The sequence below is a fragment of the Rhea americana genome, unplaced genomic scaffold (assembly GCF_003343005.1).
Source record: "Rhea americana isolate MKP2758 unplaced genomic scaffold, rheAme1 scaffold_55, whole genome shotgun sequence".
Taxonomy (NCBI): Eukaryota; Metazoa; Chordata; class Aves; order Rheiformes; family Rheidae; genus Rhea; species Rhea americana.
Window position 1 is genome coordinate 3,754,020 of NW_028186701.1, and position 26,853 is coordinate 3,780,872.

Below are 26,853 nucleotides of genomic sequence, written 5' to 3' on the forward strand. Positions count from 1 at the left end.
GTTATTTTTCCCTGCACTTGCCCTTGTTGAACCTCAGGAGGTTCCTCTCTGCCCAGCTCTCCAGCCTGTCCAGGTCTCTCTGAATGGCAGCACAGCCCTCTGGTGTATCAGCCACTCCTCCCACCTTGGGATCATCAGCAAATTTTCTGAGGAGGCACTCTGTCCCCTCATCCAGGTCATTGATGAAGAAGTTGARCAGGATGKGACCCAGTACTGAGCTGTGGGGGATGCCACCAGCCACAGGCCTCCAGCTAGGCTCCACAGCACTGATGACGCCCCTCTGATCTCTGCCTTTCAGCCAGTTCTCAGTCCACCTCCCTGTCCACTCGTCTAACCGACACTTCCTGAGCTTCTCTAGGAGGATGTTATGGGAGAGAGTGTCAAAAGCCTTGCTGAAGTCAAGGCAGACAATGTCCACTGCTCTCCCCTCATCCACCCAGCCAGTCATTCCATCAGAGAAGGCTATCAGATTGSTTAAGCAAGATTTCCYCTTGGTGAATCCATGCAGGCTATTCCTGATCACCTTCTTTTCCTCCATTTGCCTGGAGATGACATCCAGAGTGAGCTGTTCCATCCCCTTTGCAGGGATGGAGGTGAGGCTGACCAGCCTATAGTTGCCTGGGTCCTCCTTGCCCTTCTTGAAGACTGGAGTGACATTGRYTTTCTTCCAGTCCTCAGGCACCTCTCCAGTTCTCCATGACTTTTCAACCCACTATATCCCACCTTATCTGTGACTGCATCCCTCAAAAGGCTGCAGGTTGCCCATGAGTCCTAAGTCATATCTACCAGTCCTATGGGGATGGATTAAGATACCTCAGGGATCTTGGGTGGCACTAGACACGTATGTGTGAGCAAATGAGTCAGGGCCCCAGAGGCCTAGTGTGCTAGATCACTTTTTAGGATCCACTGACTGCATTGACTAGTTTTCCATTGATTATAGTGGGAGCTTAAAAACTAAGAGCTTGGTTCAGTTGGCTAAACAAAGGTAGTTAATGTGATTTAAATGCTCTAGGATATTCTGCCTGCTTTGCTGCTTTAGGGAAGTTCAGATCCCCAATATTTTGTATGTATGCCAGCCTCAACTGGGCATCTCAGACCCCTAACGTGCCCCAAATGGCCTGTAGGCAGCTGATTCAAGCACACAGGTAGACACACCTCAGTTCATGTCTTAATCTGACATTCTTCCTTGGTGTTTGTGGAGTAAAGACTTGCATGCTAATGAAATTGCTAGGAAAAACACCACTGATGTGTCGGRCTCTCATATGTGACTCAAGTTACCCTTTCCACATCAAAAAAAAAAAAACATTGCTATGATTCAGCTCCTATGTTACATTCCTGGGGTGAGTCTTGAGTGCTTTCCAAGTGCTAGGCAATTTTAAGTGTCAGAGTCTTTCAGTTGCTTTAACTTTCAATTTAAGAGCCCTAAGGCAGCAGTTTTATTTGTTACAACTCAAGAGGAAACGATCAAGATTTTGGACCATTTATAAAGGTGTAGTTGGTGCATGGGGTTCTGCCTTCCCTCACCCCCATACATAATGATTACCTTTACCAGTGGATAACATATACGTTCCTTTAGTTACTGTGATGTTCAGCCAGGCTTGGGAAGTTCAGTGTCTTTACTACTACTTTTTTTTTTTTTTTTTTTTTTTTTTTTTTTTTTTCTATTTATTAAATTTTTTTTTTTTTTTTTTTTTTTTTTTTTTGGCAACTCAAGGAAGATGATGTTGAAATTCAGTTGTAAAGAAATAGTGAAAAAGTCAACATTGCTCAGGAGGTAAGAAAATTCCAAACACTTGACGCTCATATCTACAGTCTAAGTCTATACTGGGCCTTGTTCCTTTTCTTTATTCCCCTCAACAAAAGAGAGGGGGAAGAGCAGCAGCAGTAATTAGTACAGAATGTGAACGGCATAGCACTAAATAGCTTATGATCCCAGCTGGCACTAACTAGTGAAGTTTGAAGGAATTAATTGGCTGTGTGTAGGCCTTTCATTTGTTGAGTCAATGGCTATCCCTGTCTGTCTAGATCACTATTATTACTAGCCATTCAAAGTAATGACATTTACACTGGCATCCTAATGCTAATGCAGGGAGGGAATACCRCAAAATCCTGAGCAAGTTTTATTTTTCACCAGGGAGGGTTGTCTTACCTTCTCAGGGGGTATCAGCCAGAATTCAGGGGCAATAGAGGTTGCAGCAGTAGTGGAAAGTGTGGACATGTTTGTTGTGAGGTGAAAACAGAGCCTCTGCTATTGGTGTAAAAGTCAAGGGATAGAGTAATTCTGCTAACAGTGAGGATTTAAGAGCTGCGTTTTCTGTGCAGTTAGTTCTGGCTGTAATAATGCATGGAACAAATAGGAATCCTGCTTGCATTTCTAATTTGAAATAGTTCTGTATAAAATTCGTAGTTATTAAAAAGAAAAGTTTAGGGGGACACATACTTTCGGTTTGGTTTTGTTTTTATACAGATTAGAAAAGCTTGTCTGTCCCTTTTYGGAGACACCTCAGGTGAGATCTCTCTCACCTTAACTGCCTTAAAGTATAGSGTCTTGTCTGCACCTCCTCTGTGTAGACCTGGAGAAGGACAAGCCATGTGGGATGAATTGCTTTCTGAAGGCCATTCTGTGCCCCTACTGCCCACAGCAGGAGCCTGGACTCTGCTAGTCCCAACCCATACTCTTAGGCAGCTCTAAAGGAGATCAGATGAATCCCACCTGTGGCCCAGTCACCAGCGCTTGTAAAGTGACCTGTAGCTTTACTGTGATTAGCGCTAGATGAGAATCTTGCCCTACAGTGATGTAAAACATCGCTAGCGTCTTATTACAGCAATACGCTGGTGTAGTTATTCATTGTCTCCATGCCAAAGGATTTTTTTTTCAGTTGATAACTAACTGAGGAGAGGGAAAGCGGCAATAAAAATTATGTGCGTGGTGAAGGAAATGAGACTGACTCACTTCCACTCTCTCTCTTTCTTTCACTTTTTTTAATCCTATGCAATGCTGCACATGGCAGAATTGGGATTATTCTGGTTTTCCTGACAGCAGCCTTTGGACTGCTGTGTTGATATTTTTTTTTCAATCCCCTTTTCTTTATGAATCTGTTTCTATTTATTTTCCTATTTCCCTTCAGCTACTTCTGCCTGGCAGATTTAAGATGATTTGATTTCATTCCCACTCAAACTGCAAGCACATTTCCTGCTCACAAATAATTATATTTTGAAAGTGGAGAGAGGGAGGAATAACTCAGTTTTGGAATTAAGAAAACAAGGAAAAATTCAGCATGTGAAAGACCTGTTTTTGTAGTGAAACTGTGGTGTCTTTCAGAGGAATCTACAGGCTGTTTTCATTTTCAGCCCCTGGTTGAAGCTTGAGGGAAAATCAGATGACACTAAGTTTATGTTTACTGTCCAAAGGGTATGAAGGGGAACTCAAATAGTTTTCTGTCATTAGTTAGCAGTCAGTAAACAAGGTAGTCCACATCACCGTGTCCAAGGTCAGTGTTTATGTGCGTAAGCAAAAGTTGGGGGGGCTTTTGGCAGTGTTTGTCTGGGATTTCTTGCTGTTTCATATTGACCCATAAAATAACGCATTACAAAGCTGTGTCTGGGCTCCAGTTTCACAGGTGGGACAGAAGGGCAATGTTTAGGGCATGAAAGCACGCAAAAGCACACAATAGGGGTCTGTACTGAATTTCCCATGGCCCAGGCTTGGAGATAAATCAATCAAAGACAAAACAGCACAAGGAAATGCAAGCTCATAAACAGGGCAGTGTGCTGGTTGTTGGCATGTCAGGTTGTACGGGAGAACGTGTGACTGTGGATGCCCAGCTCAGTGTATTTGTGTGTTTGTGTGTATGTGTCCTTAGCAAACTGTTCTGCGTAAACAAGCTAAACTCTCAAATGAAAATACCTTCTTTTATTGCTAATCTGTGCTGTTACTTTCTTTATCTCYGAGTGATTGAAGTGCACCGTTTGAGGCTGATAACCATGTTGTAAATATCAAAGGAACCTTTTCAACCAGAATCTTTTGCTTGGCTGGAGAAATTAAGTGTATTTTCTTTGGTAGTCTGTGTACAGAATAGTCTCCTTGTTCAAAAGCAGYTGGATTGTACCAAGTCAGGGCAGAAATGCAAATATGTACTGCCATCTTCYGGACAGTGTGGGTATGACTCAAAAAAAGAAAGTAAGGACCAGTTCAGTTATTGTCTTCTCCATCTCCTTTGTCAAGTAATCACTATTTGATCACCAAATGGGAGTCTACCCAAGAACATTATTGTCTTCACAGTCGTATTATCTGTATCGTACTACAAGTGAAGCAGGATCTGCTGGGCGAGGTGGTCTCTCTAATTGGAGCAAGCTGACAGGTTTGGAAGAAAAAACGAACAGACGTGTTTCAGCACATTAGCCTTTCTGCAGGTTTCGAGAAAGTTTGTATTTATCATTCCAGCTTTTTGCTTTGCTTTGCTTCAGTACATAATCAATAAGAGTTTAAGACATGGTTAGAATTTCTGAAATCAAAATCTGATTGATTGTTCAGGGACAATAGAAAAAAATATTTTACTGCAGATTTTAGACTATTTTTTTCAAGAAATGAAGCTCTGGTACTGTTCACTGTATACGAGTATTAAAATTTTAGAAAATACTGGTTTATTTCAACATGTATATTTTTAGGAGGATAAAATATGTTTGTTCACACTACTCTGACCCATTCTTCTGATGTGGCACACTGCTTATTTGAAGTGCTGCCTGTAAAACCTGTCCTAATTGTGATATGTTATTTTTCATGTACTTAAGGTGCTCAGTTGCATTTTTAACTTCACACCTAATCAAGCTTTCATGCAGGCCATGCAGAGACAGATTTCCTGCTGCAGCATTAACTCATCCTTTGAAATTACTTTGAAATTAGTAGCAGGGAGCCACTTCACTGTTTCCAAAAGGCTGTGTCCCTTAGTGGATGGAGCCTCATTTTAATGAAAGGAGATCTTTTATTAGAGCTTCTTAGAAAGACCAAACTTCTACCTGGGATTCATCTGTATTGTTGGTTTCAGTATGATTACTCAGATCCTTACCAACTGATCCTCCACATGTGCCAAGAGGGAGTGGTAAAAACTTGCTCATTGTAAAATCTTTTATGTGCTGTTTATTTAGGGGATGGGAGCACAGCAAATAGTCCTTCCGCTCAGCATTGTTCAGCTTGCGTTCAGCAAGCAAAATATGACTCTGTGTTTGCTCTTGTCTTGTATTTGTTTGTTTTAGGTGAAACTTCCTTTTCCTGTTGATCAAATCACAGATCTTCCAAGGAATGATTTCCAGATGATGATAAAGATGCACAAGTTAACCTCAGAACAGCTAGAGTTTATCCACGATGTTCGTCGGCGTAGTAAGAACCGAATTGCAGCCCAGCGCTGCCGGAAGAGAAAACTGGACTGTATTCAGAACTTAGAATGTGAAATCCGCAAGTTGGTGAGTGGCAYGCTGCCGCCTCGGCAGCTCCCGGCCAGCCGTCGGCTGGAGGGTCCCGCAAACTATTCCTGCTCGGGGGTTCAGTTACTTTATGTGCAACTAAGTGAACCCACTAATACAAACTTGTAATTGATAGAAGTATGTTAGTATGTGTATATAGAATAGAGGTGGTAAATAAGAAATTCCAGTGAGGTGAAGCTTAAATATTTCTTTATTTTGATATCTCAGAAGCATATGTTCGAGTGAGTCTGAAGCCTGAAGGGAAGCCTGTATTCCAGTTCTTTTTTTTTTTGTATGTTTTTCAGTGAGGAGGAAAGGCCCAATTTAATTTACTTAATCCACAATGGTACTTCCTCACCCAACCCCTGCTTAAATGCCCAACTGCCATCACAAGAATTTTTGACAGGATTCATAGAACCCTTAGGTGTGATGGGACCTCTGGAGATCATCTGGTCCAGCCTCTTCCTCTGGCAGGGCCAACTTCATCCCCACATTGAGATTTTCTTTCTCTGTGATGTGCTAGGGGGCAGTTTTCAGGATGTTTCAGCTTGCTATGCCTTCTCTTCAGCTCTTTCATTCATTGAGGAAATGGCAAGAGAAATGAAAAAGCCAATGGTGCAAATATGTAGACAAGTGGGCATTCACTTGGTTTAGAGCAACAAGATGGCAAGGATATGCTCCTCCTTGCACCCACTGTCTTCCTCCCTCCCTCTCACCCTCATGGAGCAAACCCCACCATGATTCATGTGGTGGCTGTTGATTTGCTTCAACTTTACTTTACCAGCGTCTCTTGCAATAGTGTATTCCTAAGAGGACTGGGTAAAACACAGTCTGTTCATTGGCACAGAGCTCATAGGGAAGGGTCTTCTGTGTGCTGAGGTACTACTGCCCAGTGCTCTCACATTTTAGTCTAAGGAGGTGAGGTRACATAAGTGAGGCTAAATGGCTGCTCAGAAAATTCCTCTCCCTTTACTCAGGGTATGGACACCCCAGGTGTTACTTGTGTGGCTAAATTAAGATGTCCACAATATAGACACCTGCACTAGAGCTGGTCATCCTGGACAGGAGTCATCCTGGTCTCCTTTATAGTCAGTGAAGAAAGACTGATTCTTGTCAAGTCTTGTTTGTCTCATCCTACAACTAGGGAGATGAAGTACAGCCCAGAAGTGCCTGTTTCTCTCCATGACTAAACAAGATCACCTGGAGAGCTGTGTCAGATGTAGATATCTCAATTGTAGGCACTTTAGCTGAAAAGACTTCCATCCCTTCTGACAATGCCCCTGTGGTCTGAGGTCCCTGCTCCTCTTCCCCTTTCTTCCTCTGCCCATTGAGATAGCAAGTTGGTACACAATAAAAAAGAGTCCTGAAACAAGGATCATGTCTTTTGCTATGAGCCTTCAGTCTACAGACTACCACCCACACACACCAACCGTGTGCCGAGGGCAGTGCTGGGATAGCTATATCCATCAGACRACATGACAAGTAGCTGGAGGCAGTCTTCTAAGCGTGGAGAAGAGAGGCAGCAGTGTAATTTCCTAGATAGGAATGGCTCACCAGTGAGGTATACTGAAAAGATGGCTTAGCTGCTAGGTATCAGGTGTGCACGATACTGTCCGTGAAGGAAGTGCRCAGCTGGAGGAACACAGCACTGGAATTTCAGGATAGGTTGACACCTCTTGAGCGTTTGAAAGTCCTGAAAGCTTTCCAGGATAATTTCCAAAATAATRTAAGAGTCTCAGTTCAGCCACTATAAAAGGTGTGGGTGTGCAGCATGCAGGGCAGGAAGCTTTAATTTCACTGTACAGCATGGATTTAGGAGTCCAGCATTAAACTCTATCTCTGAATGTCCAAGAGTTTGAGTGATGAATGTATTTATTCACATAGATTAAAAAAAAGGAGCCAAGGCTGATTTCCATGCCAACAGAGATTGTTTGCACACCCAGTTTCCATTAAAATTAAAGGTTATTTAGAGCCTTTGGCTTAAATGTTTATATACACATTTGAAATATGCTCAGTTGTAAGTTGAACACAGTGGGTATGGAAAATGGGGCACTTCTGGTTCTTGTGATAACAGGTTGAATGTTGAAAGTGACTTTTAAAGTAGGCTTCGTTTTACTTTATTCTCTTCTCAAGCTGTARCAAACAGTGTGAAAGAGGCAGGGATCTGTTGGAAGGAGCTGAGTTATCGACACCCCACAAATGGCACAAAGCTGTGCRTGTCTGTTTCCCATCTGTAAAATAGAGGTGACACTGACCCCACAAGCTGGTTGGGAGGCTTAGACCATCAGTGCTTGTGAAGTCTTTGAATRCTGTGGTGCTGAAGCCCTGGGGAAAAAAAAAACAAAAATAAAAACATTTTTCGTAGTGGTGCTTGACTATTGCAAACAAACAAAACATCAGAGATAAACAAAATACTGAGTAACTGCTTCCTTCACTAAGTGTAATCTGCAGCATGTGCTGTATGAGTCAGAGATTCTGCAGGGTGAAAAAGAGGTGCCCAGTTGAGGCTGTCAGGAGAAGCAGCCTCAGTCTTAGCTGCAGATATCCATCTCTCTGCACTGAACCAGTGTCTCAGCAGAGAAGAGTATATGTCTCTCGTTCACCTTATGGGTGAGCTTTGGGTGTAGCACTCAAAGGGTTGGACCACCCTGAGGTTGTTCAGTTTGATACCTATACGCTTTACTTGAAAATTAGTTTGGGTTCATTTGGCTTATGGCATCCTGGGAAATGACCTTCATTATTTAATACAGTTGACTGTGTATTAAAAAAAAAAAAAAATCGTCTCCTTTTCCCCGTAGCACATACGCATCCCTGGGAAATGAATACAAGGCGTATGAGTGACCTTGAGGGCCCCCTCCCCGCCAGCTTTCAGGAACTGAAAGTTCTTTGAGATGTAGGAGTCTTCAAAAGAAATTTGGAGAATTTCTATCTAGTAAGCTGTACTAGAGCAGGTAGCAATGTGGGATCTGGTGCAGCATTCTGGAAAAAGTGGCTGTGGAAGCAAAACAATCGTGAGATGTGTAAGAGTGTAAAGGGACAAAATTAAACAGGCTCGTACAGCCTTAGCTTCGTCTCTCCAGCACTCCTGTGCTCTCCCCATACAAATTCTGCTTCAGGATCTTACTTCACTCTTAGGAAAACCAGCACTAGCAGTGAATTTCCAGTTGACTTAACATAATACATGGTCAGTGGAAATTCCTTTGTCATCTTCTGTCCACTTTGTGACCAGTAATTTCCAGTCTCCTTCATTATGTAATGGCACTAGAGTTTAAGGGGTTTTTCCTTTGTTGGGGTGGGGGGCAGTGAAAGACCCCCTTTCCCCACTGCCCTTACTTCCTGTAAGTCACGCATCTTCTTGACACAGATGGCTTTAGAGCTGACAGCGAGTGAAATGGTTGTATGCTCTGAGGTTGAGAGGTAATTTCTTCTGCCTGCYTTCCCTCACTCATCCATCACCCACTCACATTCCCTTTTTTTCCTGCAAACTCACAGCATATTCTCTTCCATAATTCATTATCTCAAGATGTATTTGAGCATCTGTTTATTTTTTTATTATTTTTATGCTTTCCYGATAGATTTATCAATATTTTAGCAGTTGGTGCTTTTCGTGTACACTGCTCTCTTTTTTTCTCTGTCATTTGCACAGCTGTATGTTTCCAGTGCAGACTTTGGACCCAATGATACTATCAGCTTTCYGCCACTCATAGTTGGAATATCTGAGTTGTGGAGTTCTCATACCACAGAAGCAGTGACAGTTTGGGTTTAGCAATGTCATTAGGTGAGGTACATAGCTGCAGTGCTTTCAGGGTCAGGTTAGCTCTGAATATAGCTCTAGTTCTGTGTGAAATCTGAAATACTCCCTTGAGCAATATGCCACCCTCTCTGGGAAAGGGACAGGGGAAACCGCAATGCAGCAGGACCATCCTGGTCATCCTGCACTGAGTCAGCCACTGTTTTTGGAGGCGTACTCTTGGCCTGGCTCTGGCTCTGTGCCYGACCGCTCCTGTCTGACACCTGAGCATGGGGGGGGTCCAGTGCATCGGCCCTGCAGAGATCTGAGCTTGTGCAATGGCAGAGCTCCTGAGCTGCCCCTAGCCTCGGTTATTCCCACAGCACCAGTCAGGGGTCTGTCCCCATGGCACACAGCACTCCAGCTACCTTTGGGCCTTACTAGTCCAGACACTGCTGTGGACAGGAGCTGGCTCTCTGCATTCACAACATAGCATGCTACAGCTAATACCTCCTCAATGAATGCTGCGGAAGGTGCTGCAGGTGGCAGCCAAATCTTGCCTGCTCAGCACTCGCCTAGAGCCTATCTGAGACCAAGATGACTCTGGTTGGATATCTCTGTGCTGGGCCCCTTTTCATCGCCCAAAACTTTAAGAAACATATGGATTCACAGCCAGGACTCAGTTGCACATGGACCAACTTGAGCTCCTTTTCCCAATCTTCAAAGTCCTTCACACAAGTAGTCCTAACAGACTTTCTCCCTTTTTGTCCTCTCTGGCACTGTCCTGTCTCTCACCCTGTTCCCTCCAAGAGCAGTTCACTGACACAGTGAAACTCTTGATTGAAAATATTTGAGTTAGATGCTGGTGGGGAGGGGATATTTGTGAGCACAGGAGGGAGAGCTTTGCTTGATCAGAACAAAGGGAAAACGCCACTGAGTTTGTTGCACTGACTGTGAATGAAAAAGCCTGCCTAYTTCTAGGGCTTTCATGTACATCTTCATAAAAATACACGATGAAGTAAAAAACAGACCTGAAAGTACTAGGACATTAGAAAATGAGTTATGGCACAGGCCTCAGAGAACACACTTCCCCAGACCTCTTCCTCTGAATAACGTGCATCGCGATGGCAGTGGGTATTCAGCTGATGCATAGGCTGAGGTGGGGTGCACCCTGCCTGCCTGAATTTCCCAGCATCTAGAGGTTGAATTGAACTTTGYCAACACATATCTTGCTTGAGGAACTAGGCTGATCCCTCGTTGTCTAGATAGACAATGTTTTTTCTCCATCAAAATGTTTTGGKTTTTTTTTTTCYATTGTATATCAAGCAGCCTTAGTTTATTCAGGGATCTAGTGATCTCCTGGGAATAACTCGTGACTCCATTGTCTTCCAGCGCAAATGTATTTTCCCAGATGGTTCCCAAGGTACAGTCTGCACAGATCTCTTGGTGGCCAGAATAGCTGATATCGCTGTGACTTATCCTCTGCCCATATAAAAGTAAACGTAATGTGTTACTGTTCTTTTTGGGCACTGCTGCTTGTGTACATGGTGCATGCWGCCAGTAGATGGTCTTCCACCAAACTAAGATGCCTTCTTTCTTTCAGGTGTGTGAGAAAGAGAAATTGCTCTCAGAAAGGAACCAGCTGAAAGCAAGCATGGGAGAATTGTTAGATAACTTCTCGTGTCTTTCCCAAGAAGTGTGTAGAGACATGCAGAGCCCTGAACAGATCCAAGCTCTCCACAGATACTGCCCCGTTCTCAGACCTATGGATCTCCAGACAGCCACCAATATCAGCCCTTCACCAGCGGGAGTAGAACAGAGCCTGGTAACATCCCAGTGCGTTGGGGAAAGCATGCAGTGCTGCTCGGAGCAAGGCTCGGTGCAGCTTGGAGCGCCTTGGCTGCCAAACAACGTCTCGGAAAATTGCACGGCCGGCGGGGGTTTGGATGGAGCTGACCAAGGTACTTACCCCGAGAGAGAGCTTCCGCTAGAACAGAGTAGCCAAACGGTCACGGTAGACTTCTGTCAGGAAATGACTGATAAATGTACAACAGATGAACAACCTAGGAAGGATTACACCTAGTGACTTGTAACCTTAACGTTACACCTGGTCAGGTGTTCTTCAGTCAGCCAGTGGCAGTGTTCATTTGTTGTCTAGAAGAACGTATTTGGTGCACACTACAGTGGTCTTAGCAGCAATACTGTTTGTAAGTATTCCCTCCTCTCTACAAGCAGGAGTTATCTTCACAATGGTGCTATCCCTCGCTCAGGCAGGGAACTAAACAGTGGTAACACTGTCTGTTTTTGTATGTTAATTTCAATCTTAACAGGGATGGACATAACACCTCTGAGGACCCAACCGCAGCTTTTTTTCTCAGTGGCCCATGTCACAAAACCCTAACTCAGGAATTTCCTCTGAATGTTCAATTTTTCATTGAAGACAGCTTCTTTACACATCAAAGTTTTATAGATAAACTGTACATAGTATATATAATATATATAAAATATATATATCCATATGCAAAAGTCCCTGCATGCCTCAATTTTTCTCATCCTACAAACTGGAAGCTTTCATTTATATTGTATAAGCAAGTTCCAACATTCCTTTTTGTCTTCGACGCTAGAACTAGTTTGGTAACTTGTTACACAATTTTTTTTCTCAGTTCGCAGTTCAGCAATATCATTCAATTTGTACTTATTTATAAAATTTTAATGTTGGAAGCTTATTTGAGATTTTATTATAGACAATTTTTTGGCACAGCCATTTCGTGCCATTTGAGCAATGTGGATTTATTTTATTTTCTTGCAGATACTGTACAGTAATGGTCAACTTTGCCACTTGCACTGAGTTTCTGGTCAAACCTCTTTTCATAAATGAAGTCATGACTTCAGAATAACTTGAGTATATGGTTTTCTTTGCTTTATGGCTTAAAGAAAATAGAAAAGTTTTAGCTAATAAGACAAACACTCAGGAGATCATTATGTAGGAAAACAGTCTTGCCAAATACTGAATTCACTATACAATTTGTAAAGAGAATCTGCTTGAATTATTTTTATATTCAGACTTCTTTCTGTTTCACATACCAAGCTTAAGTGCTGTTAATGATGCTTTTGGATTCTTATAGGGTAAAGTATATTTCACTCTTTAAAGAAAAAAGTATTTGACAACTGGATCAGTTCATCCTATGTTCCACAAAGTAAAGTAAATGGAAATCACATCGATACACTTTGGGGGACTTTTCATCCAGCCCCAGTCTGCARCCTTTACTCGTGGAAGCGACTGCAACTCCGACTAGTCCGTAGCACCTCACCTTAGCTTTCCCCAGATGTTTACTTCACCAGACCCGAGTTGCAGAGTTGGGTCTGGTGAAGTCAGTGATCCTGCTTTGGTCGGAAGAGTTGCAGGATCAGACCCCTAAYTGTTGATCTTGGTTTCCATACAGAAGTCAAGGTAGCACTGTATCCTCTAAGAGCAAAACATTAATCTGTCAACACCCARTTTGGTTACTTACCCTTCAGATTCTTGTGTTTCAGGATCCTCTCATCCTGCAGCATTACCCTCAATGCAAACCGCAGCTAAAAGAGCGCTGTCTCAAAGGAGACTACTCAGTGAATTGGCTTAGTTGTATCTGTATTGGATTTGTATTTTAAGCAATGTTGACTCATGTTATGACTGTGTGGGACAGCAGCTTTCCGAGCATAACATCTGTATGTACAGTGTAGACAGAAAAAGTCCTCTTAATGCTTTTTTAATAATTATTATTATTATTATTCTAAATGTATTGAGTTTTTATTTTGTGGTTCTTTGCCCTACGTGTGCCAGGTTGCGTGACTTTATCCTGGACGACAACTGTCATGTGCTTTACTGGCTGATATTGTTTGCTCTTGCTGAAAAAAAATGACCAGCTGTTCACACCTGTAAAAAAAAAAATGGGAGGAGCCGCTTCTCAGAAGCACTGAGTGATAATGTGGTCTTCTGTGCTAACGTTTACACTAGAGGTGTGTGCTGGTGCTTTTTTGAGGTAGATCAGCGTCTTTACCTTGGAGGAGGAATCAGCTCCCTTTCTCCGCTTCTTACATCTTGAGCCTGTGCGCATGGACCGTCGCCCACTTGCCACAGAGTCTTGCTTTTACCCTCTTCCCCCAGACTCTTATAGCCAAGCTACCCTGGAGGAAATGCATATAGCATGTGCCATGTTTGTTGAAAATACTTTTTTCCCCCGCATGTACAAAGGAAAACTAGTATATAGTGTAGGAAAATATTTATGTTTAAGTATTAATCGTTACTGTACAAAATCCTTACCTTTAGGTGTTCAAAAATATACAAATGCCATAAACTCCTAGTTCACAAGGTTGAAAAAGGGGGGAGGAGTCATCTTTTTTCTTTTTAAAAGATCTTAAACTAACCATATTTGAACCCCCTCCCAGCCGTCTTTTGCAGGTAACTGACTGAGAAGCTCTTTTGGGGAGAATTTGATTTTCCTTTGAATTCATTGACGTTGCAAAGCAGTTCTGTGCTTCACAGAGAAGTTTTGTTTCTATGAGACCATGGTGAAAGCTAGAATTTAAAACTAAATGTGAATCACATTATAAAGTCATAGCTACTTGGGGGTGAGGGGAAATGGGTGGGAGGGAGGGAAGGGTCAACTGACACAGTATTTTAAAGATGTTTTTTGTTGCCTTTTTTATTTTTAAGTGACCTCCTATATATATGAATAGATAGAATGTTTTATGAGTATAAAACCAAGTTTTAACTTGCTTCCTGACATGAAGATTTACTCTGCTAACAACTCATGTGCAACTGGTACTCTTGACCTCATTCCAACGATTTAAAAAACCCACCCACACAACCCATTGCGCTGCAGCTCTTAGGTTTGACCTGGCTTCATACTGGTGCTGGGTCTCTTGATTTCCTGTATCATGGGAACTGATATTTAAAACCACTGCTCAAATAAGTGTCTCTTCCTCAGTCTTTCCCTCTCTTCTCTCTTTCCCTCTCCTGTGAGCTTTTCTGGATGTTTGATTTCATTCTTCCTTATTAGAAGTGGCTGATTTTGTGTCACTGCTTCCTATATTTACATGTATCTTGGTTTTTCAGTGTTTTTTTTTTTTTTGGTGGTGGTGGTGGTAGTGGTGGTGGTGGTGATTGTTTTTTGTTTCTATTTTGTTTTGAGGTTTTTTTCGCTATCCTGAACCATGTGTCTCTCAAAACTGTTGCTAGGCTAACTTTAAAGGGAGACACAGGGAGAATTAGTTTCAGACCTGGACGTGAGTTGACATACACAACTCCTGCCATGAGATCAAAACAACTAACCATTTAAAGAATATCATTTAAAAGAAAAAAAAAACTGACTGCAATGTTTATTAATTTTAAGAGTTTGGCCGCTGATCACCGTGCTCTTTAAGTAAGGATCTCTTTGCTTTTGTCAGAGAGGCTATGTGCAGCATCTGATGGGTCAGGCGTTGCGTGGGAGAGGTGTGGGTGAAACCCTGTTTCCCTGCTGGCCGCTGCACCGCTCTCATGGGCATGGGAGTCCCTGAAGCTTTGTCCAGTCTGTATCTAGTCCTCCTTTTTCTTTGCKATTGCTATGTTTGTAGCACCAGAAAACCTCGTTTCATTTAGGCTTGTTATGCTTTGTCAGGTGAGTACTACACTATATAATGTGTTTGTTTCTCTGCGTTCTCTGGGGGTGCCTTGAACACAACTAAAGCTCGTTGCAAGCTGATTCTGGAACAAAAAGGTAGTGCAAAAATGGAAAAAAAAAAGAAAGAAAAAGAAAACAAAACATAAAACAAGCAAAACAAAAGCAAAATGTTGGCTGTGTTATCAGGACATCCCAGTATTTATATCACAGACTTCCTAACATATGATGACTCAGGCGTCAGAGTTTGATGCTGCAGTATAAAACTATTATTTTATATATTGTACAAGTAATTTATTAAATGTCTTTCTAAGGGTATATGCTGCTTTTAAGATGCACTATATTTTTGGATCTAATCCTTGTATTATTTTTTTCCCAAGGAAGTAAAATGTGCTGCAAAGGCAAGCCACAGTGATTAGTATGCTAACTGCTACTTCTCTTTAAAAAGGAGAGTGGGAACTAGATAAATAACTTTGCTAAATGGATTAACTGCTGCCAGAGAAAAGATTAATGCTGATAGTAGGATTGATGATCTGGAGTTCAACACTTCGTAAAGTCTATATTCCAAGGAGCGCTTAAATAGAAATTAAAATACATAGATGTATAGTTAGATTTTTAATATGTAACTTTATGACTGCCTAATAAAACAACAAATCTGCATGCTAGAGTCAGTATAATCCTGTAATAAAATGAAATCCGATCCACTAGGAGAAAGCATGATGAAACACTCTGATTCCAGAATCAACACAACATCCTCACTTGTGTCATGTAATACACTACTGTGGTTGTTGAAAAAAAGAAGTGTAGGTTTTCAGAAAGGAACTGTAGTGAATTTTGCAATGAGACAAAGTGAACATTTGCCAGGTTTACAAGAGCTTGCATTTTGATCTACTGCATATCCTCTGTGATCGCTCTGAGGAGCACTATTTTCACCCTTTTTTCTGATTGGCAATGTATTTGGTGGTGACTTCAGATGGATGTTGTAGTCTATGTTTGCAGCATTTTAAAAGTATATATTTTAGGTCTGTCGAGAGAAGGTTTAGCTTCAGTAGGAGCAGCGGAGCTGATGGTCTTTGCATAAGGAGGGGATCTGCTGAGTACAGAGTGGCTTATTTTTATCGAAAGTGAGGTGAAACTGAAGTCATTAACATACAGAACTTATGTTCTGTTTCATGCAAGAAATTCTCTCAACACATTTTGACTTCATTTCAGTTTTGTCTCTGCCAACACAGTCCAAGTTAATTTTTATATACATATATATATATACACATGTATGTATGTATACATACATATATAATTCTAGTCAGAGTGTGTGTTTTTGTATTTTCCTGTTTATAATACATATATGTGTATTTATAATACTCCTTGGAGTATTTCATGACTCAGGCATCAGATCTGATGCTGCAGAATACAATATATGTGTATATGCATATGTTCAAATACTGTGTTTATATTTAAAAGAGCTATTGTTGGTGGTCTGTAGAATAATTATTCTCTTTACCCTCAAAGTTTTGATGGCATTACTTGCAAAGACAAAGTGTACAGTATTTTCCTACACTCCACCAAGATAGGTATTATTTATATCAAATGCAAATACTGAGATGCATTTTAAGGTATTACACGTATAATGCTGCCATTTTTGCGAACAAAACCACTCTTGGCAGGAAGGAATCCTGCAAATACCTTTTCGAAGGTGATTACCCAGAACAAACAGCTGATAAACGCTCGGTTAGGTGACACCTGCTCTGCTATGAATTTCACTGGCTGTGGGACGCGTCCTTTGCGTAGGAGAGACGCGCTGCGTGGTTCGTGCGGTACCGCTGCCGTCCCTTCCGGCGAACGYGGGGCGAAACTAGCGTCCTAAAATAGAAAGAGCAGCCAGCAGTGTTTTGAGTGCATCGACTGCTTAGAAGCAGAGCTGGTCCCGGGCTACGAGTCCAGCGAGCTGCTGCGTGAGGGCCGAGGCCGAGCTGGCGTTCCCGCCGGGGCTCGTCTCTGAGCGGAGCCGGGCGACCTCCGAAACGGCGTCGGGGCGGAGGAGGGAGCCGCGGCGTGCCGCGGGCGCTTGCCGCTCGGGTCCGCTGCCTGCAAACTCCGCCTTTCCGCGGGGATGGCGTTACCCTGCGTTGGTGATACACCTGAGAGAAACGTGCATGTTTTAGATACTGTTTTTCACTACTTCTTGTGCTCTGAAAATATCTGGATCCCTCAGACTGGCAGAAATTATACTAAACACTCTGGTGATTTTCGATGCGTGTTTGTTTACTATTAATTTCAAGCATCACCTTTGATTTCAAGGGTGGGGATGCCCTAAGAGTTTGTTCCAGAACCAGTTGGTTACAAGTGCACCTCTTATATATGCCTTACAAACTTCAGAGGCCATATTCAAAACAGGGTTTTATCAGTGTATGCAAGGGGGTGCAACCCCTCTTCTCTTCCTCCCCAGGTCAAACAGTATGGACAGTTTTCACACATATCTACCTGTATAACCCTCTGTACCTCTCATAACTGGTCAATGACTGTAACAGGTTACATCAGGTGTTTTTTCTACATACTTTTTACACAAATTCTATGCGATTAATGTAACTTAATTCAATGCATCATTTTATTGTACTAGTTCTTAAGCTTGTCTTTATTTTTTTTCTAGGTGACTGTGGTTTCTTGTGATTTTTATTGTATAAATAAATGAGGTGGCTGTTGATGCTTACTCTCTGTTACTAAGAATTTTTACCTTTTTGGAAAAAAAGCATTGCTATGAACTAATGAATTTAAAACGTCATTTACTCATTGTAAATACAGTATTGTGCAAAAAACAAAAATGAAAAAAAAAGACACCCAGCCCTTTTCATTCATTTGAATTGCTAGTGTTAACTGAATTTTGTCTAGACACCATTTCTGTTGATGAAATAAAGACATATCATTATGTATTGTAAATCGACGTATCTTGACTCTGAAATTGAAGTTTCAGTCCTGCATTAACACGCGGTTTGCAGTTTTGGTTCCGGAGGGTATGTAGCATGTAGTCAATATTGCCTGGTGAGTTGTTGGCCATAAGAAGAAATCTCCACTCGTATCACCCCATTTTTAATTCACTAGGTGTCTTTGACCCAGGGATCMAGTCATCTTTGATCTGCAGCAGGACCAGCCAAGGGTATTTCATTGCAGAGATGAAATGAGCTGATGTTTTGGAAGATCAAATAGGCAATATCCGTGCCTGCTCTCCAAGTGCTTGACTTAAGGCAGTTCTTCTARCTTGTTGTTTTAGTCTTGTAAAGTGTCGGTGTACATGTTGGGAGGCACACAAGCACAGAGGTTGAGTTCTATTTCCCCTTTACTGAAAGCCTTAGAAAAGCTGGAAGGAGTTTCTGTYGAAAAGAAAATAAAACTGCTCAAAATCCCTGTGTGTAAAATAGGGCAGCGTTCTACTCCAAAGCAGGAACTTGTGAGATTGACTGCTTGCTTCGCTTAGGCCCTAGGAAGCCCAGAAAGCGAAGGAGACAAAGTGACAGCTGTGGACGCTGGCGTGATGAGCAGACCCTGCGTTCACACGGGCAGGGATGCGAGCAGGGCACTGGCCCTCGGAGACGCCCCAGCAGACGGCGACCACCTCTCACCCGGGGCCAAGGTGACCCAAAAGCCTAGTCAGGGAGACACAACCAGCTGGAGGACTCTCATGTGGCCTGTTTGCTGGGAGGCTGCAGCGGGGCATGGGGAGAAGGGCAAGCTGCTAGAGAGAAGTTGCTGGCCTTTCTACTGCCAAATGGGGAAACCCTAGATCATGGGCTGCTCAGGTCTGATTCTGCATGTTTGCCGTGGGTCACCATCCTTACAGATTTAAGCTCTATCCTCYTCAATCTACAGGGTGAATGTTAACCTGCAATTTTTCAACCCTAAAATTCTCAGTGTAGAAAACCAGAAATGTTGCTTTCCAGAGTTTCCTAGTTTTCTGAATCTTCCTGTTGGGCATGTAGGAAGAAAGCTTCCCACCCCCTGAAATCTGTCAGAAGATGTAGCATCGGTTGCAGCAACRCATAGCCTGATAGTAGAGACTATACACCAGCAAAGCTATTTCTCCATCCCTAATCAGTTGCTGCCAGTATTTAAGAGCCACCATCTTAAACTTTTTTTTTTCTTTAAAATATTAAACAAACACATGGGCAAACTGTCTGTCGATGAGTTTGTAGGGAGGCAGAATATGGATGTATGTCATGAGTGCTTGGACAAAAAAAAAARGGCAATCTCAATCTTTATACTTGACTCCTTTCATCTTTTCTATTTTTTCTTTTCTTTTTCTGCTAGTCTTCCAAAGAGTTGTCAACCTATGGAGGATTTTTATGRTTAGGGAAACAGGCATAGCGAGCAATCTTGAGCTGTTTCATCTGCCATTTGAGTGACTAGAGCATCAATAGTGAATACAAGCTGTGACAAGCTTGACAAATAAGGACAGCCAAGAGCATGTAGCCAGAAACAGGGTCAGGAACAGCCATGGTAAGGTACTTTACTTTCTGGATACACAATTAGAGGGATTGCTTTCTTGGGCCATGTGCAGCTTGTTTAGAAATCCAATCCTCCAGAGCACGTCTGTCTTAGCAAACTGAAAAAGAAATCTTACTAGTTTTGCTTGTGCTTCAATTCATCTATATGAACTAATGAGACAGCAAAGGAAATAAGATTTTCATGATCCTGAGTTGATGCCCTGCAGATCTTCCTGAATAGCAAACTGAAGAAAAGCACAGGTGTTCTGCATTTGAAATGAATAGTCCAATTTTCCTGTTTCAATGTTGAAACCAAAAATATTAGCTATGAGGAGGAAATACTAGCATGAAGAGTTTGTATAAAATCTTGAGAAATACGTTAACAAAGACAGAAGAGCAGCAAAATATTCTTCAGACAGATTTTTCTCTCTAGTAAATTCTCTGTGCCTTCAGATTCCTAGTGTGTTTCTTGCATCTTTTATTCATTGGCTGCTGAAGCCTGGGGAGATTGAGAACCTGTAACCTTTTGGGGTACTTTCAAATCAAACCAATCCTTTCTTGTAGGTATCTTGGGTCTTCTGCTACCTTTAAAGGTTATGTATCAGGCCATTTTCTGATATGAACATTAGCAGCCTGCACAACAAGTTGTACATCCCAATATGTTCTCCCAAAGACACGAAGCTGTTTCTGCAGTGGCAGCACAAATCCAGTTCAGTCCACATGAGAAAAATCTTGAGTTTTGGAGCAAGCTAACAGTCAACACTGTTGGGATTGGCATAGAATTTAGGAATAAAATAAGTGCTTGCTTTCTTGAACTGTATTATGATTTTAGCATTATAGGGGAGGGAGAGGGGAACATAGCAACAGATAAGCTGCTTTTTATCTTTCTGCTGAAAGTAGTTTGTGCTCAATCCCTTAGTTTATTTGTTGTCCTCAGAATGTCATTATTTTTTCATTATAGATGATAGTTCTAGGAGCATGCTCTGAAAGATAACAAGAGAAAGAAGCATGAAGCTGAGATGGCTTAAAGGAGAAAAAGAAATGTTATCATAGTAATTAATCCAGGTCCCGCACATGYACAGATGGGTGGGGGTGGGATCTGTTGCTTATATGAATTGCTGATAACATACTTACCTTGTATGTATTGGACAAATCCATTTTTGTTCAGYGTTAATAGTAGGGGTGGGAGAGAGAAAGCTTGTTTTCACACCAAAATCCCTAAAGTAACCTGCTTAAAATCAGTGGTCCCACCCCATAGCCCTTGCTTTACACATCAAGGGATTTTGTATATTTTTCAATGGCTCTAAAGRCATACATTTGCAAAGATGGAGTCAATTAGGAGAGCTCGACTTGCTAAAATCCAGCTGTCTATTGGTGCTACACAAATCCTCAGAGGGGTTCATCATTCATCAGCTTTATCCCCAAAGCTTGTCATTTTCTAATTTCTGTGTTTGTGCACTTGGTGAATAGTGTGATGAAGTAGGTTTTGCAGGATAATTGGTACACTGGCTGTCTTCATCACAAGCCTTTCCTGAGTGCCCCAGGGCAGAATGTAATGTGCAGAATAAAACTAGTTTGGAATATTTCTTTAARAAAGAAGTTTGCATAGAAAAGCCATACAAAAATAACAGCATGTACTAGCAGATTAAGTAGGCATAAAGATTTCTCATATAAGRCTTCTCAAACATCCTAGTAGAACACAGGATTTTGCCAATTCCTCATCCCACCTGTAGCTTTTCTGGTAGAGCTTAGCTGTCAAAACACTCTTCTGCAGTTATCAGATTCATTATTTCAATGTGCATTTGTGCTTATCAAACCATTCCCATCCCCAAGAGTGAGAGCAGTTGCACAGCTAGTTAAATAAATGGATGTTTATTCCTAAAGTATAGTTGAAAAGATGAGTAAATATGTCTTGTTCTGGAGAAGACTGCAAGTATTCAAGCTGAATAGCAGCTCTCTTTCATTTCTTCCTCACTACTGAATATTTTCCCAATGGGTTAAATCTCAGAGCTGAATGGAGAAGTGAGAAGTAGAAGAAGAGTTGAACAGCACAGAGAAATAAAAAAGAAATCTAGTGAAGGAAATCCTGGCCCAGTAAATAGTAAAATTTCCCCAAYTTCAATAGATCCAGGATTTCAGCCCCAGAGATTTTCTTGTCAGTAAATGAATAAAACAAGCAGGTCTACCTGGGTCTGATTCTGTGCACTGAGAGTACTGCTTAATTATCAGGGGTTTAGACCCCCCTCATTCACCATTAGGAGGGGGCCTTTCTTTTAAAGATACATTGATTTCTTTGCAGCCAAATGTGTTAAAGAAATGACACTCTGAAAGTATAAGACTTGGAAGGAAAGGGTGAGCTAAAGAACAAAGGAGAATGAAGATAACAACTCTTGAAAATTAAGACTCTGAATCTGGGACCCCAAAATGCCTAGCAGCTTTTGAAAAGCTTGATCCAATAACCTTGGTTTCCCAAGAAATAAGTTGAGCTGTAATATTGTTAGGAATATAAAACTTCTAGTAACTTCTAATTTTGTTTTGTGATTCCAGGAACTTAGTTCCATCTACATTAAAAAAAAAAAAAAAAAAGAACCAGGAGCACTAGATATGTCAAGTCTTCCCATCTTCTTAGTATATCCTTGGGCACTTTTACCAAGGGGGCTGTTATTTCTATTATAGTAGCTCCTTCAGTGCACATTTAGGCTATTGGTGCAAATGCAGTAAACTAAGTCTTCTAAAAGGCACTGGCCTTTGTGRGAAGAGGTGCCAGTCTAATTAATTTTAAAGTAAAATGTGAATATTTCCTATCTCAGTTAACCAAATTAAAACTTACAGGCTTTAGAACACACTTTAGGATTCTTTAGAAAACKACTGTTTATGGGTCAAAAATAGCTGATGTCAGATAGCATACAACTGGAGTCTTCTAATTGAGAAAGCTGGAAAGAGACACATACAGCAGAAGTCAAATGCACGTAGCAATGAAACTGCACAACCTTCCACCTTTGTGGAAATATTTGTATTCAGCTTTTGGAGAATTAAATTGTCTTGATACTTTGCAGATGCAACATCAGAAGATAATTTTTCTGAGTGAGGTGGTGACCATGCTCTGCAGAGCTTTCTGATGTTGTGCAATTGCTACTTTGATCAGCAGAAAATGCTCTAGGAGGAAGAGCAGTTGACTGGCTCAAAGGTTGACTTGGAAAGCCAAGCTCTCTCCTTCTCTAATTGCTCAGTTGGAGTATTCAGACCTTATTGTGGGCTCCCCAGAATGAAAATGAGAGTTATGCCATGAACATAATGGCATTGTGGCAGCCTTGCGCACAGCAAGGCAAGGCAATAGCCCTGAGTGCAATGCTCTAAGAATTAGGTGCCTAAATATTCTGTGATTTCTGGCTTTTTCCCCTTTCAAGAGAATAAGCATTGTTATCTATATTAGTTAGTAATAACCTTCGTCTGTATCAGTCTATTAAGTTGATCAGACTTTTAAAAATATTTCACCAACCAGTGGAGGGCCTGACCTTGTAAATTTTTTTTTTTTTTTGCTCATAATATTGTTCATGTGCAGAATCCTCTTGATCGCAGCATAATTTCTACACACCTTTGTGAATCTAACTCTCAGTTCTCCTTTGTGAAAGTAGTTGTAATAATTCAGTGCAGCTCTTCTAACTGAGTGAAGTGTGKTTACCTTTGTGAGTAAGGCTCAATTGCCTGAGGAAGCTTGGCAGRCTAAGACAGTGGAGAAGAAGCCCCTTTGTTCCATAGCAGCATCTCCCTTAATTAAAAGAAACAAAAAATGTGTYCAGAGATGCAAAACTGGGGGCAGATCTATGTATAAATCCACAATATATCTTAGAATATATATCCTGGAGGATATATAGTATCTTATCTTATAAGCAAGCCTTGGAAGTGATTATGTTGGAGCTAGTTATCATTTAACAGATTGCTCTGTATCACTTCAAAGCTTGCTGACTGAATTCCTCAATATCRAAGTTTTGGAATCCAGCAGGGAGAGTGATTTAGGCTGTATTAGTGCCTCCTTAGAGGCTGAATTCCCCTGTCACTGTAGATCATAACTATACTTAGCCCAGGTCTCTACCAAGTTGAGGTTAGCTCACTTGTGTAGTCCATGATGCTCTGGTCATTGTACTTAGACAGACATGTCGTGCAGTGACTGTCTCTTTCTATACTTTTCTATGTTCTTTCACTGATACRATGAAGGTCTTGTTTTGGTGATCTGTCCTTTGAACTTGATAGACCTAAAKTTTGACCAGCAAAGGCTGAAGGAAAGGGCATTTTTCCCAGTGGGTCATACTCTTAAGAATCCTTTGGCCTAATAAGTTATTCAAGCTTTATGTCTCTTTCATTCTTGTTTGCCATTCTRCATAATGGATAASCTTTGACAACAGAGTGACCAAGAATCTTAATAGGGTATGCAGACTRTTTTGGGTGTAAAACTAAYGAGTTGTAGCATATTTTTTTTCAARGTTTTATGCCATAGCTTGGCATGAAATAAATTAATTTCCACCAATTTCCAGGCAAGGAATTTTTACAGAACCTAGTTGGTCTGGGCTGTGGCCAAAAAATGGTTGGTCTRTTGACGTCTACGAATGGGAAGAGCATTTCTTCTTTCATATACGTAGCTGGTTTGATTTGAACCGAAATCCAAAAAGCTGATGAATCCTCATGACAAACATGCATTTTGGGTTCAACTTCTTATTGAATCATTTGTTGAGGGCTCACAGAAAAGCACTGAATGCATTCTTTGTTAAAATTAGAAATGAGCATTTCCTCCAAGGAGCTGCCTACACTTACTGAGGGATGCAGTTCTGTACCTTGATTGCAAATACGCACTTGATCATGATCTGGCCAACTACTATCAACAACCTAGTTTTCAGATTTTGATGAAGAGGATGAAATACATTGTGGGAGGTAACTTCCACAATATTTTGTTGCCTCTCATCATAATTATTTATGGTAAGAGACTCAGGTTTGGCATGGAAATGGCATTGGTAGTATTGCTCAAAAATCTCTTCTCAGCAGACAAAGGTCAAGCATCCATAACCACATTATTAGATCTGTTAGGTACTTTCAGTGTTATTACTCACAGGATGTGGTTGACTTGTAAGCAGACTTTTGCAGTTTGAGGTGTATTTATTGACTTTTGTGTAGCTTTGAGCTTTTCTTTCAGCTAAGAATATGGTGGCTGTAGGTAACTGCAATCATCCCGCTATCTTAGTACAGCCTCAGCATGCATTTGWTTAGAAGTTGCTAGAATGGTTGTTGAACTATAGAAACTGATAGTTTCAATGTTGAGATGATACTCCTTTCTCACTCAGCTAATGCAAAGATTGCTATAATCAAATTCTGCGACAAGCAGGGGTATGAAGGAAAACAGAAAACAATCTAGCCAAGATGGAGGTATAGCTGATGGTTGGGAAATGTATCAATGAAAATTGAACAGCATCAGCTCCAGTAAGTCTTTTGTTCTATTTGGCTACTCAAGATTAATAAGATCTGGGTTAGAATAGACTGTATTTTGGCTGTTTAGAAAACATTTGTGGGTACAGATTCATTGCTATGTTRCAAATTGCCTCTCCTGTGTCCATATTACTGATGCAAGTCACTATTAAGCAGACAAGGCAGTAGATTTTTCTTTTTATACTTCAGCGGGAATTTTAAAAATACTACTCCTTTTAAATGCYTTTTTTAAAAAATAGGAAAATTAGTTTTTGAATGCTCCTGTCACACAGGTAAATCTACTCAGTCTTTATTTCATTTATCTAAATATTAATATATGATGATTGTTTCCTGGAAGTCAAATTAAAACAAGTTAGATCAATGCTGCATGCTTTTAACAACCAAAACTAAATAGCGAATATAGGGAATTACAGACCAGAAAGATAGAGGAATTAATGCTCAATATTTTTATGATACACTAACAGATCTGTATACTGAAACTGATATTCAGAAGGTGCCTTAGCAATGCRTGTACCAAAGTGCATTTGCCAAAATAGTGAGGGAACTGTACATAGAAGTACCTTTACTTTATAGTATCATGTTCTATAAACAGGRTAGATACGTAAGTCACATTTTAAAGTGCTAGAAACAGTCCAATACATTGTGATCCACAAATGCAGGATTCCAAAACAATGTTACTTTCAAGACTAACGACATTGCTTTGCAAGCTGAATATATTTCTTCCAGATCTAACCTGAAAAATAGTTTCACTGTCACTGAACATTAAAAGCTGCCAAGCAGACTGTATAAATTTTCAACAAGATGCTACCCAAATCCTGTTTAATATCTTTTTGCTCTTCATTTTTTAGGGAACCTTCTCATTTCAGTATCAAAAAMATCAAAAGATAAACAAGTTGGACTCTACATCCACTCCACACAAAGTGGAAAGTGATTGTGTGGCCTCTATGTGAAAATTTGAAATGGTTTATACTATTTATATGTTGTAGAAGCTATAATTCCATSAAAATTGGAGGTCATAAATTGTTGATAAGCAACAATTGAGAGCATTTTCTGGTTCTTACCAGTGGCATATTGTGTGGTTTGTTGTTGAGGGTAGTGGAGTTCATGTTTCAAGAAGAGTGARAGAAAATTGAGTAGAATTGATCGCTTTGAGGGTTATGTGAAGCAATCTTCTGTCTATTACATGCCCTATAAAAAGTTATTTAAGGGCATTGTCCTGGAAGTATTTGTTGTTTGTCCTCAGAGGACAAATCTCAGGATTCAGAGTCACCAGAACTCAAAYTATCTTTGAAAAAATCTACTAGATGGCGCTTGAATGCAAGCACTGGTTGTTTATTTGCACTGAACATAAGGAAGTTTAGAGTGTGTGGCCACGGAATAGGAACAGCTGCTGAAAACAATATTCTGTAGTTGTTGGAATGGTCACTGCAATTATTTGGTGTTTAATATGTAGAACTTTTGGTTTGTTCATTGAGCAGTTGTTCAGCCCAGTGGTCACCCCAAAGAAACTCCCTGAAGCTGAGGGAAGTTGAGCCATTGGTTTCAATCCACTCAAGACTTCTCTTCCTTAGTTTCAAGAAGGCTGGAGCTGAACAAGCTCCACTGGGCTAGATGACAGTCCATGTAGACTCAGGTGGAAGGTGTAAATAAGCTTAAATAAAATGAACTTCAGATCCTAGGTGATGAATAATTTCCTAGTGAGGTTTTTTGCCCTCACCAGAGAGGGGGAAGCGAGTGTACGGAGCACGGCTTGCTCTGGAGGGCTCGCAGCTGTGCCATGTTGGGACTGTGTCAGGAGGCCCAATTCTCCAAGGTGTGAAGCCGGGCCCCCTTGCTTCTGCCCTCTCCTCCCCGGGGCCGGGAGAGAAAAGCCGGTGCCCGAGCACGCGCCCCCACCGCCTCTGTCCCCCGCCCTGGCAGCACCCGCTACCCCGGGGGCCGCGGGGCGCTACTTGCCATCGACACGCGGCGTCCCGTGGCGGTGGGCGGCGGGGGGCTGCTGGGCGGGCTGCCCTCCTCGCTGCGCTTCCCCTCGGATCCGGATCCGGGGCCGGGGCCGGGGCCGGGGCCG

General features: G+C 41.4%; 2 protein-coding genes across 8 annotated transcripts in view; one reads left to right on the forward strand and one right to left on the reverse strand.

Annotated features, from left to right (window-relative positions):
• BACH2 (BACH transcriptional regulator 2) overlaps positions 1-17,739 on the forward strand; it is a 160,595-nt gene extending 142,856 nt beyond the window's left edge. For all 7 annotated transcript variants that reach the window (XM_085318727.1, XM_085318725.1, XM_085318726.1 and 4 more), the window contains 2 exons: positions 5,254-5,460; positions 10,794-17,739. In XM_085318727.1, the coding sequence (XP_085174853.1) occupies positions 5,254-5,460; positions 10,794-11,273 (687 nt within the window). In that variant the 3' untranslated portion in view covers positions 11,274-17,739. The remainder of the gene's footprint in view (positions 1-5,253; positions 5,461-10,793) is intronic.
• The window catches only part of GJA10 (gap junction protein alpha 10), an 11,361-nt gene continuing 1,269 nt past the window's right edge, over positions 16,762-26,853 (reverse strand). Inside the window, exon 2 of the mRNA XM_085318703.1 lies at positions 16,762-16,970. Within this exon, the coding sequence (XP_085174829.1) occupies positions 16,762-16,970 (209 nt within the window). The remainder of the gene's footprint in view (positions 16,971-26,853) is intronic.